The sequence below is a fragment of the Bombina bombina genome, chromosome 5, assembly GCF_027579735.1.
Source record: "Bombina bombina isolate aBomBom1 chromosome 5, aBomBom1.pri, whole genome shotgun sequence".
NCBI lineage: Eukaryota > Metazoa > Chordata > Amphibia > Anura > Bombinatoridae > Bombina > Bombina bombina.
The window spans coordinates 412,136,878-412,151,206 of NC_069503.1; the positions used below are offsets into that span (position 1 = coordinate 412,136,878).

General features: G+C 35.0%; 1 protein-coding gene across 1 annotated transcript in view; it reads left to right on the plus strand.

The window, feature by feature from the left end:
• RBMS3 (RNA binding motif single stranded interacting protein 3) overlaps positions 1–14,329 on the plus strand; it is a 1,116,133-nt gene that overhangs the window by 1,084,676 nt on the left and 17,128 nt on the right. Inside the window, exons 11-12 of the mRNA XM_053714248.1 lie at positions 1,442–1,552; positions 8,381–8,461. Of these exons, the coding sequence (XP_053570223.1) occupies positions 1,442–1,552; positions 8,381–8,461 (192 nt within the window). The remainder of the gene's footprint in view (positions 1–1,441; positions 1,553–8,380; positions 8,462–14,329) is intronic.

Here is a 14,329-nt window from a genome sequence, read left to right on the forward strand (position 1 = left end):
AAAGTACTTCAGGCAGCGGTTTCAGTTTGAATCTTCTGTTTATGTTTTTCATTAAACTTTATTTTGGGTGTGGATTATTTTCAGCAGGAATTGGCTGTCTTTATTTTATCCCTCCCTCTCTAGTGACTCTTGCGTGGAAAGATCCACATCTTGGGTAGTCATTATCCCATACGTCACTAGCTCATGGACTCTTGCTAATTAAATGAAAGAAAACATAATTTATGTAAGAACTTACCTGATAAATTCATTTCTTTCATATTAGCAAGAGTCCATGAGGCCCGCCCTTTTTTGTGGTGGTTATGATTTTTTTGTATAAAGCACAATTATTCCAATTCCTTATTTTATATGCTTTCGCACTTTTTTCTTATCACCCCACTTCTTGGCTATTCGTTAAACTGAATTGTGGGTGTGGTGAGGGGTGTATTTATAGGCATTTTAAGGTTTGGGAACCTTTGCCCCTCCTGGTAGGAATGTATATCCCATACGTCACTAGCTCATGGACTCTTGCTAATATGAAAGAAATGAATTTATCAGGTAAGTTCTTACATAAATTATGTTATTTTCCAGTAGTGGATGGGAAGATATATTAAGATTAACAGCATACTCATACACTTCTAGCGCTGATTTCTATAATCTCTCTCTCTCTCTCTCTCTCTCTCTCTCTCTCTCTCTCTATATATATATAAATGAAAGATATATATATCTACATACAGGGGTGAAAAAATATCTCTATAATTTACTTGTCGGTGTTCAAAAGACACTGGCCGAGTGGGAAAATGTTACTAGTCCTAGATAGATAGATTATATATATATATATATATATATATATATATATATATATATATATAGTTGATATATATATGTTAAGATTAAAATAAAAAAAATCTGGCCAAATGTTTTAAGCCCAGGGCAACGTCAAGGTTTCTTCCCTCCTAGGTCCCTATCTACAGCCACACAAATCTATCTATCTATCTATCTATCTATCTATCTATCTATCTATCTATCATCTATCATCTATCAGAAAAAACAAATAGATAAACTGCCACTCACTACAAGGTCGCAAGAATGCATCTAACACTAAATTGGGTTAGTCATTGCTTTTGGCTATAAGAAAAAAATAGATCTCTCACCACATTTTTACTCCCTATTTTCTAATATTGTGTGTGTACAGTGTCATATGTAATTATAGTTAGCTTAGCTTTTTATTGTTCATTTAGTTTATACAAGAACAATGATGGGTTATGCAATCATAAATCTATTTTAAAGAGCAACAAATAATTAAAGTAATTAAATATTCTGTGTAATAAAAAAAAAGTATTTATTGTTCTCATAGTTTTAAGCTATATTGTTTTTGTAGATGACATTAATAAAAGTGAGATTTAAATTACATTTCACATACTGAAACTATTGGATGTTTACAGAATGCATTTGGGTTTTATAGGGTGCAGTCATTACACCAACTATGGACCACACTATGTCAATGCAGCAAGCCAGCATGATGGGTCCCTTAACTCAGCAGATGAATCACCTCTCTTTGGGTACCACTGGAACGGTATGACATTTTTTTTTTTAAATAATCTTAAAGACACTTCAAACTAAAAAATTATTTTTTTCATAAAAAAACTTAAATTATGTTTGGCAAATTACGTTGCAATGCACATTTAGAGGCCGAATTATAAAGCATTGAATTATCAAGCTCCTTCAGACCGCTGCTCCATAACTTTTCAGCCTGTTCTGAGGCCACGGACAACAATCCACCCGATCCTATATGATCGGGCTGATTGACACCCCCTGTTAGCAGCCGATTGGTCGGGAATCTGCAGGGGGCAGCATTGCACAAGCAGTTCACCAGAACTGCTTGTGCAATGATAAATACCAACAGCATGTTTTCGATGTGCAGCGGACATGATCCGCTATATCAAATCATGTCCGCTCGCACCTTAATAAATAGGCCCCTTATTATTTATTTGTCTGTTTTTTCTGTAATTTAAATCTGAAAATAGTTTCATAACCCTGACCATTCTAGATGGTGATTGGCAATTGCTTGATAAGCCCAGGGGCTAATTTATGTTTGGCACTGATTATTCACATTAGCATATTTAATATTACTACAAATATTCTTCTAGGGATGTGTCTCTAGTTTGCCAATTAATGCAGATTTTCAAACAAAATGTCAGTGTTAAATTATTTTAAAACATTAGATTTGTAGGCAGATCTTTTGCAGTATGGTGTTTCATTTCAGATGCATAATTGTAATATCCATTTAAGCTTCAAATTTATCTTGATGAACTATATACTGTATGATTGTATGTATTTATTTATTTAAAACACAAAGTGGTCAGTTTATAAGAGCTGTTATTTCTAGCACTTTCCCTACTAACTCAAACCATTTGTGTTTTCTCATAGAATGACCTCTAAGATCTGTCTTGCATTGCTTTGCACCTTTGGTAATAGCATAAGCAAATAGATATCATGGACCTGACTGTGAAATAATGTTTCAAAATAATGAATCTCATGTGTTAATTATTTAAAAACCAACCTTCAATCGTATTACAGGCTACCCTTTTTGCTTTAAAATATAATTGTGTTGCATATGTTTAAGTTTGAAGGCATGTATATTTAATATGAATGCTAACATTTTCATACATGGAAGCAGAGATGGGGAACCATTGCACCCCTGATATTTCAGAAGTGCATTACCCCTGATGCTGAGGCACCCTGAAGTCTTGTTGAGAATCATGGGAAATATAGTTTCCTTAAATGGTCATTAAACTGCTGCTCACAGCTACAGTAGGATGGTTACTACTTGCCATGCTATTTTTTCCCCCTGTAACTGCAGCTCTCTTTAAAGTCATTCTCCTGTTTTAACTCATTTAGTGCTTAGGCACTCTTAAGTCCAGTTGAGCATCATGGGAGATGTAGTTCTGAAACATCTGGAGGGCTAAGGTTCCCCATCCCTGCCTTAAAGGGACATTAAACTGCTGGGTACAGCTACAGAAGGATGGTTACTACTTGCCATGCTATTTTTTCCCCCTGTAACTGCAGCTCTCTTTAAAGACTTTGGGGCCTATCTATCAAGCTCTGAATGGAGCTTGATGCCCCGTGTTTCTGGCGAGCCTGCAGGCTTGCCAGGAACATCAGTTATGAAGCAGAGGTCACACACATCGCCAGAAATCAACCCGATCGAGTACGATCGGGTTGATTGACACCCCCCTCCTGGCGGCCTATTGGCCGCGAGTCTGCAGGGGGCGGCGTTGCACCAGCAGCTCTTGCGAGCTGCTAGTGCAATGCTGAATACAGCGAGCGTATTGCTCGCCGTATTCAGCGAAGTCTGGCAGACCTGATCCACACTGTCGGATCAGGTCCGCCAGACTTTAATAAATATGCCCCTTTCTCTTGTTTTAACTCATTTTAGAATCCAGCTGGAAAAGTTTTGCATTTTATACTGAGTGCCGCCATCTTGTAGCTTTTGTATTGCAGTGTCCTGTGATAGGAGCAGTGCACTTGCACAGATCTGATGTCACAGACTTTTTGACAGCTGTAGCTTGCACTTCAGTGTAGCTTACATAATAGAGAATGGAAGCGTTACATTTTTGTAGTTTTTTGTAAAGTTTAAAAGTTAACAAAAATAAGCTTAAAGATGGGGGTGTGAAGATGCAGAGTTTCACTAACTGATAATTGTAAGAGGTTAAAATAAGAGCACAACATTGAATAGAGCTACAGACACCAGAGGAAAAACAACTGCATGGTGAGTAGTAACCAACCATGCTACTATAGTTGTATTTAGCAGTTTAATGTGCCTTTAAAGGTGCATTTAACTCATAATTTTGCCTTTTAAACCCATTGCCTACATTGAAAATCTCAATACTGCAGCACTGGCTACAGAAAAGCTCTGACAACAAGAAGCAGCAGCAGTAAATTTGAAAGATGTATTCTGTATGCAGATCTGTTGTAGGCAATCAGTGATTCATTCTGATGCATATATAAAAATATTACTAAAATCTCCCTTTAAAACTATAAACAAACTTTTAAAAATGTTTATATTACCATTCTAGATATTTACTTTAAACTGTATGTTGCTTTAGATTTTCTTGTTAAACTAATGCATTAATTACATTTTCTTGGATACCCAATATCTGAACTGATTACATGGATATCACATGGACAATTCAGCTTATACATTTATAATGGGAAACAGTATTGTGAATTTTTTGCTCTGTAATGCTACCAGTGAAGGTAACGCTATTGACGCATTAAAGCCCAATATGTCCTCTATCTGGCTCTTTGTGTATTGATAGTAGGTGGGATTAGCTAGAGTCTTGAGCCAGGAAAACTCTATGCCTATTCTCATAGGAAGACATGCATCTGACTGTTCCAATCAAACATTGTTGTGGCTGAATGTCTCCTAGTTGCTGGCTTACCACCAGGCTGCAAATTTGTTCCAGTACCTTAATTTTAGGTTTTCTTGCTGCTAAATGATTTGTATCCAAGAAGGGGCATTTATATTGTTTTATTGCACCTAGAATTAAATTAGGAGTGTTATTATAACATAAATCCATAAATAAAATAGACTTAACGGGAAACAAGTTTCCATTGTTTTTGGGTCACTGGTTTGTGCAGGATATATTCACTTTATGTTTCTGAGCATTTTTTTAAATATAGGTTTCTGTTACACTGAGCAGGTTTTGACCCATAGTGGGTTCTGTCCACTGGAGTGCTGTTGGAGTTAAACTGCTGACTTCTGGCCTTCTTTTTAAGTATTTTCCCGCCTCCCGCAACCTCTGGCAACCCACAGCTTGTGAGTCCAAGCCATTACCAAGACCTTCTTAAAAAGAATATCAGTGGACAACACAGCAACAGATCAGATGGCAGAAAGAATGGAATCTATGTCAGACAGTTACTTCAGAACTGTGGGTGCTAACTGATTGCACAACAGACTGGTTTCTAGCATGTTGCAGCTCTCACTACCAAGTTTTGGAGATAATCCTTACACGGAAGCTGGTAAACATTGTGAGAGCATTATTGTAATTGGAAAATTAATATTTTGCAGATAATAGACGTAATCCATACCTTAACCATCCCAGGAACAGAAAGTACTGTCAATTTAGAGGTAATAGAGACAAGTTTTATTATCCAATTATGTGCTATAACAAAGGTTTTGGTTACTGAAGATCCCAAGCTGTTAGACAAGGTAGAGGACCTAGTTAAACAAGAATTAAATATTGTGACTGCATACATAAGGCTATTGCAGAGGAAAGAAAACAGTAGACACTTAGAAACAACGGTGAAGGAGGGAGTGGAATTCATTGTGGAGTAGTATATAGAGTGGCAGAGTAAGAAATAAGGAGCTGGGGCAAGGGAGCCCAGTATCTGACATCACTTACTAGAGTTAGAGGGTGAGTGGTTTCAAATGGGGGCCCCATGGATTATGTAACAGAGAACTACAAGGACATCTGGAAGAACTAGTGGTTAGTACAATATCTAATACATTCACTGCCTCCTGCTTTAAAGCCAGATATTCATAGATTGCTTAGATGCTTCCATCCTAAAATTTTGTAAGATGGCTAGTGACTTTGAGACCTATAGGAGTTGTCAAATAGGTTGCAGCTCTTGGTCCATATAGCTACATGCTAATCAAAATAATGTATGGGTCAGTTGAACCCAAAATGTTCACTCAGGAATTAACAAGGGATACAAAAGAAAAGCTACCTGTCAGGCTCTCTGGGTCCTACCTGAGGATGATAGGGGCCACGCTAACCCAAAGTATGAAAGCAGGATGAAGATCCAGGGTTGAACAACAAAAGGAGCCTTAAGTGCTGCTTAAGCACTATAATGTTGGGATATTCTAATGTTGGATCTGGCTTTTGGAAGGGAGCTATACGTTTAGTGCACAGGGTATTCAGGCTTCCTCTGTTAATTCTTCAGATTATGTGTCTGCACTAAGGGTATCACTATTTGTGCCCTTTGCATTGGATGTGACCATGCTGCAGAACTGGTACTAAGGCTTAAGGAGGAAATGTTTAAAGGCTCCTGGTTATTCTTATGGAAGTCCCAGCATTTTTGTCCCTGATAGCCTGATTATGACCCTTGCATACATTCTGGTTTACGCACCTAGCTGAACCCTTGTCTGTACTTTGAGTTGTGAACTGATAAACTGGAAGCTAGCTATTTGAAGCTAAACTTTGACTATTCTTTTACCTGATCCTTCTACTGGGCTGTCCGGTTCCTGGCTGATACTCTGGTATTAAACTTTGGATTGGCTGCTGACTAATATTCTGGATATTTCCTGGTGATTGATGTTTGGTTCTGTTCATCTGGTGAGAACTTTGGCCTGTTCCTAATATCCATCTAGAATGCATCTCCTGCGTATTTGGTTCTAGATACCAAATTTAATTAAATCCATTATTATTATCAACAAAGGCAATTCATGAAGGGATGTGAAGTCCATCAGCAGATTGAGACGACATTCAATGATATCTAGATACAGTACTCAGGCTTTGCTATGCACAAACCTCTCACTCAGAATTAGATGCAAAGAAGTTGTAGCACTAAATATCCAGTAGAAGATAAAGGAGACAAGATCACTTGTGATTTGCATTGATCACAAGCAATAGAACCCTGTATTACATCACCTCACCTTTTTGGTCCTACTCTGGAGAGGAAGGCATGCAAAGTAAAAGAGATCCCCCATCAGTAAATAAATAATAAATGTGAGGTAGAATCAATTGATGGCTCCACCATCCAGCTACCTCCAGTAATCCATGCCCTGTGATGTACATTTTATTTTAATAAGTAATTCTTCAGTATATAATTATATTCATTATTTAGTTTTAAATGCTTCAATCTGGTTGTTATATTTTTATAAAGATGACTTAAAATAATATGTATCTAGGTAAGTTTTTAGGTGCTTCTTTGATTATTTAATTATTTAAATGGCTTTTAAACATACTCCTCTGATTAGCTGTACCTCATATGTTTCATGGTAAATTCCTGTAATTTTATAAGTAGACTGTTCAATGCTTTTAACTTAAAATGCAGTTATTTTTCAAAAAGATGAGATTAATTCTAATTTTAGCATTTAATGATATGTAAATTGTTCTCTTCCTACAACAAATTGATTGTATTCACTCTATATAGCTTGAATTGATCCCAAAAAAGGCACTATTAATAGTACTACTTTATAAAGAACCGTAATATCAATGTAGATGTTTTAATTAAAATGTTAATTCATCTTTGATATAATCAGTAGTTTGCTACAGAATATTTAAATTTGGAAGATAAATTTTCCACAGATTGTGATACCTTTCTATTTTCGTTACATATTTATAGATAAAGATATTGCATTGATAATTAATTGCAACAACTAAATCAATAAATATGCTGGCTCAAACTGCTAAAGTAATACTCTCTCAGAGACCTATGCACCAATAACCCATTATTGTGTATAGATAAGGTTTTTAAGGATTATATGTGTACTTTATACTAATATGTTATCAAAGATTATAAAATAATTGATAAATATGAATCTAAAATATGTTATGGGAACATTATTATAGTATACAAGTGCAGATTTTTAAATTAATTCCCTACTCCATGATTACAGGATTTTCTGTATTGTAAATTAATAAACGAGACATGTCCTTATTAGATGGACATGTGTTGTCAAAAGACAAATCTTGTCAATACTTAGTTACCAAAATTACATGGTTAGCTTTATATGCTGTTAATATAAAGGGGGCATTGAAAGACCCATCTTAACACTTAGATAGAGTAACTTTACACTCCTCAAATCTGCCTTGGTCGTGTTAATTTCATGAAGAGACATGAGGCGTGGCTTAATCCTGTCTTTTGTTCTTGTTATTTTTTTCTCACTAGGCGCTGAAGCACGTATAAGTTGTTAGCAAGCAACAAACAGATAGATTATTTATTAAATAGAGTTAATTTAAACTGACAAACAGCGTTAAAATGTTACATATAAAAGCATTTAGGTAATTACTTATGAGTCTTTACATCATTAACAAAAGCATGACTAAAGTAAAGAGGTTAAATAGTTTTTCCAAAAGGAGAAAGAAAATTTATAAATGGACCTTAGCTTAATATGACTTAAATTTGGCTATTTATAACTTTCCCCATTTCGCAAAAAAAAATAATGTTTTTTTATATTATTTTGTTGATGTGTTGTCATTTTATGTTACTAAAACACTGGCTTCATCAAATAAAATAGTTTTAATCGATCAGCCTTCCTTTTTAGATTTGTAAATAATGGTATATGTACTTTTTTGCTTATAAATCAGACACTTTGTTTTTAATCAAAGAACAGTTACAGTATCATAATTACAGAAACATAGATAAATATGATTTATAATTGTTTCTTTTCCAGTACATGACGGCAGCTGCACCTATGCAAGGGACCTATATTCCCCAGTATACATCTGTGCCTACAGCAGCTGTATCAGTTGAAGTAAGTCCTTTATTATATCGGAGTCTTTAAAATGTGGTAATTGTAAAAAGATATATCTGTTAATAATGTAATTTCTTTTTGAAAAGTTTGTATTTTCTTAATAAAATTTTGTTGGTGTGCAATAGCGCAATAGCGCAACAAGCCATTCATTGGACAAGAAACCCCAAATTATTCTTCTATGAATCACATAGAGAGGCCTACTTATCAAACCGTCAACTGTTCTGCATTCGCCGGCACCAATACGCTCGCCTGACACCGCCTAACATCGCTGCCACGGACCTGAATACGTTCTCCATAGTTACCAAAAAAGCTGTCAAAAAGCCGTGCATCAAGATGAGATGAACAGCGGACTGTTGTTAACTAACAGTCATCGATCTTGCTGCTCTTCGGCTTTTTCCCAGCTTTATTTGTATACTGTCACTAAGCACCCACACTATACTAAACTGTTTAACCCCTATACCGCCGCTCCCGGACCCCGCCGCAACTAAATAAAGTTATTAACCCCTAAAACGCCGCTCCAGGAGCCCACCGCAACTCTAATAAACCCCTATTCCTCTGCTCCCAGAGCCCACCGCCACCTACATTATACTTATTAACCCCTAATCTGCCACCCCCTATACCGCCGCCACCTACATAAAGTCATTAACCCCTATCCTGCCGCTCCCAGAGCCCACCGCAACTAAATAAATGTATTAACCCCTAAACCGTTAGCCCCCAACATCGCCATAAACTAAATTAAACTATTAACCCCTAAACCTAACAACCCGCTAAGTTTATATTAAATATTAACTCATCCCTATCTCATAATAAATTTAAACTTACCTTTAGATTTAAATTAAACTATATTAAACTATTAATTAATCTATCCTATTATAATAAAATTACATTAAACTATATTAAATTAATAAATAATCTAACCTAACTTTTATAATAAAATTACATTAAACTATTTTAAATTAATAATTAAGCTAACCTAAGTATTATAATAAAATTACATTAAACTATATTAATTTAACCTAACTTTTATACTAAAATTATATTAAACTACAAATTAAATTAACTATATTATATATTTAAACACCTAACCCTACTCAAATAATTGAAATCTATACTAAAAAATTACTAAGTTACCAAAAACTAACAACTAAGTTACAAAAAATAACAAACACTAAGTTACACAAAAAAAACACTAAGTTACAAAAGATAAATAAGAAATTAATCAAAGATTTAAACTAATTACACCTAATCTAAGGGTCCTAAGATGGCGCCCCTTAGATTCCTATTGGCTGATATAATTCTATCAGCCAATCAGAATTAAGGTTGAAAAAATCCTATTGGCTGATGCAATCTGTAAGTAAATCTTCTGGGGTTAGTGTTAGGATTTTTTAAGGGTTTATTGGGTAGGTTTTAGTTTTAGATTAGGACTTGGGCTGCAATAGAGCTAAATGCCCTTTTAAGGGCAATGTCCATCCAAATGCCCTTTTCAGGGCAATGGGGAGCTTAGGTTTTTTTAGATTAGGATTTTATTTGGGGGGTTGGTTGTGTGGGTGTTGGGTTTTACTGTTGGGGGGATATTTGTATTTTTTATTTACAGGTAACAGAGCTGATTTCATTGGGGCATTGCCCCGCAAAAGGCACTTTTAAGGGCTATTGGTAGTTTATTGTAGCTTAGGGATTTTTTTTATTTTGGGGGGGCTTTTTTATTTTCATAGAGCCCTTAGATTAGGTGTAATTAGTTTAAATCTTTGATAATTTCTTTTTTATTTTTTGTAACTTAGTGTTTATTTTTTTGTGTATCTTAGTGTTTGTTATTTTTTGTAACTTAGTTGTTAGTTTTTGGTAATTTAGTAATTTTTTTAGTGTAGATTTAAATTATTTGAGTAGGGTTAGGTGTTTAAATATATAATATAGTTAATTTAATTTGTAGTTTAATGTAATTTTAGTATAAAAATTAGGTTAGATTAATTTTTATTTTAATATAGTTTAATGTAATTTTATTATAATAGGGTAGGTTAATTATTAATTTAATATAGTTTAATGTAATTTTATTATAATAGTTAGGTTAGGTTATTTAATAGTTTAATATAGTTTAATTTAAATCTAATGGTAAGTTTAAATTTATTATAAGATAGGGATGAGTTAATATTTAATATAAAGTTAGCGGGTTGTTATATTTAGGGGTTAATAGGTTAATTTAGTTTATGCCAATGTGGGGTGCTGGCCGTTTAGGGGTTAATAACTTTATGTAGGTGGCGGCAGTGTCAGGGTGGCAGATTAGGGGTTAATAACATTATATAGGTGGCGGTGGTGTAGGGGGCAGCAGATTAGGGGTTAATAAGTATAATGTAGGTGGCGACGGTGTCGGGACGGCAGATTAGGAGTTAATAAGTATAATGTAGGTGGCGGCAGATTAGGGGTGTTTAGACTCGGGGTACATGTTAGGGTGTTAGGTGTAAACTTACATTTTATTCTCCCATAGGAATCAATGGGATATCTGGCAGCTTCGAACATGAGCTTTCGCTGCTTTCCGACTCCTATTGATTCCTATGGCATCTGCCGCCTCCAGAGCGGCAGATTGAAAACCAGGTACGCTGGGCCAGAATAGTGGTGAGCGTATCTGGTAGATTTTTGTTAACTAGCAAAAGTAGTCAGATGCATTCGGAACATCTGTAGCGACGTAACCAACGATCTGTGTTAGATTGAAACCGGCGGATCGTATGTTACATCACAAATTTCTACTTTTGCTGGTCTGTAGCCTTTGATAAGCAAGAGTAGATGGAATTGGGAGCGCCAAAGGCTAAAGTATTGTATAGGTCCAGTATATAATTCTGATATATCCAACAAATCAGCTGAAACACGATTGAATTACCAATAATACCACAATCTACTACTGTATAGAATTTTTTTAGCAAAGGCTAGAGTATAGTATAGGTCAAATATGTAACAAAATAAGCTTGAACACGAATGAGTTACCAATAATTCAACAATCATCTATTAAATAGAAAAAGTTTAATTTAAAGTATTGTATAACAATAAAAAGACTTCAGCTTGAAACAAACAATACCTAAATCAAGTTATACTTTGTATCCAAGTTAAGAACAAATACCCTATTGGGACATATGCTAATATGCCAGAAATTGCAATTTATATATACAAGATGTGAAATGAAGAAAAGAAGGAAAGAAATATTAAAGTGATATAAGTGGGGGGGGGGGGGCAGAGCGTGCGGGCGTGCTTAATGGCCGCACCTATCTAGAGCTCCTGAAGTGACATCGGCGGGACTCTCTCTCAGGCCGCACATAACAACCACAGATATCTTAAATTGGCCACTGAATATATTTGAAGGGTCCGGGGACCCTTTAACTGGTTTCCAGAAACAAATTGTACAATGATGTGAATATATATCTTGCAGCGCCAAGATGTCAACCATACAAGCTATACTCCAGTTGCGGAATCTCCCAACCAGATCCCAAAATAACAATAGGTTGAAGTGCTTGGTGAGTACAGCGCTACAAAGCCCTAGATGAAGGGTTTGTGGCTAAAGATGGTGTCCACGATTGGTTATATTACCTATAAGTGGGGTATATAATAGTAATACAAATAACCGATAGGCCTAAACACTTGAATATTACAATGTATGGGAAAAAGAATTTATAATAGATCAGACACTCCTATATGTTTAGCTAATGACATTTAATATGACATATATGGTTTAAAATCCTGGACAATATAAACATACATAAAATACATAAATGGCAATTGTAAGAAAACCTTAAAAACAAGATCTTAAAAACAAGATCTAATGGTACCGTTATATGCACATAAAAAAGGGGGGGGGGTTCAGTTAAAAAAATAATAAATAAAATCTAAAAAGTCCAAAGAATAGTTATGTGATCCTATGATATATCGACTTATATAATGTCCCAATGCTGGTGTGTTCAAACTTAGTGAACCATTCAAAGATATGATAAAAATGTGAAAAAATGGATTAATTGCCTTCCAAAATTAAAAAGCCAAAAATAAAAAGCCAAAAATACAACTTGTGATATCACAACTGTGTAAAAAGTGGAAATAGTTTTCAAAATAAAAATAAAAAATAAAAAAATATAATGAGTGAGGTGTACACCAAAAATATGCCTTAGTGAATGTCAAATGTAACCTTAAAACATAAACAAATGTTCCCAAAAAATCTGTGATAACTCAAAATATATCCAAACAGATGTGGTTATAGGATTCCTAAGTGTGGGTCCTCTTCTTAAGGTGTATGTTAAAACTTCAGTGGTGTCATCTTGAACCTATAAATTGGTAAAAAGAGCAAACATAGTGCAATAAAGCTACTAAAAGATAAGGGTAAAGGTAATAAACTCACCAATGAGATCCTGAGCCGTAATACCAGTAGCCAACGCGTTTCGGTTCACAAAGAACCTTTCTCAAGACTGGTACCGGCTCTCTGATTTGCTCACCTTAAATGTATTGGTTAGCCAATGGAATTGGATTGATTTTGGCGCCCAAAATTCGCGGCAAAAAAACGTGCCGAAAATTGCGCCCTTTTTTTATTTTATATAGATCATAATTCTTACTCATTGTATGTATCCCTCCTGCATTTATATTCCACCAATACCACCAATCATATTATTTTTGGAATACACATATACACCTCAGGTTTTCAGAGACATAGTCCCTGCGGACAGAGGTACAACATGTGGTAAAAGTAGAGCCAACCGGAAGTACGTACATGAGCTACGACGTCACTTCCGGTTAATCCCCACTTCCGGTGTAAACATCCGGCAATCGGGACACGGCCTCACATATTGACCACAATGTTGGGAAATATTACTAATTATGGAATATAAATGCAGGAGGGATACATACAATGAGTAAGAATTATGATCTATATAAAATAAAAAAAGGGCGCAATTTTCGGCGTGGTTTTTTGGCACGAATTTTGGGCGCCAAAATCAATCCAATTCCATTGGCTAACCAATACATTTAAGGTGAGCAAACCAGAGAGCCGGTACCAGTCTTGAGAAAGGTTCTTTGTGAACCGAAACGCGTTGGCTACTGGTATTACGGCTCAGGATCTCATTGGTGAGTTTATTACCTTTACCCTTATCTTTTAGTAGCTTTATTGCACTATGTTTGCTCTTTTTACCAATTTATAGGTTCAAGATGACACCACTGAAGTTTTAACATACACCTTAAGAAGAGGACCCACACTTAGGAATCCTATAACCACATCTGTTTGGATATATTTTGAGTTATCACAGATTTTTTGGGAACATTTGTTTATGTTTTAAGGCTACATTTGACATTCACTAAGGCATATTTTTGGTGTACACCTCACTCATTATATTTTTTTATTTTTTATTTTTATTTTGAAAACTATTTCCACTTTTTACACAGTTGTGATATCACAAGTTGTATTTTTGGCTTTTTATTTTTGGCTTTTTAATTTTGGAAGGCAATTAATCCATTTTTTCACATTTTTATCATATCTTTGAATGGTTCACTAAGTTTGAACACACCAGCATTGTGACATTATATAAGTCGATATATCATAGGATCACATAACTATTCTTTGGACTTTTTAGACTTTATTTATTTTTTTAACTGAACCCCCCCCCCTTTTTATGTGCACATAACGGTACCATTAGATCTTGTTTTTAAGATCTTGTTTTTAAGGTTTTCTTACAATTGCCATTTATGTATTTTATGTATGTTTATATTGTCCAGGATTTTAAACCATATATGTCATATTAAATGTCATTAGCTAAACATATAGGAGTGTCTGATCTATTATAAATTCTTTTTCCCATACATTGTAATATTCAAGTGTTTAGGCCTATCGGTTATTTGTATTACTATTAT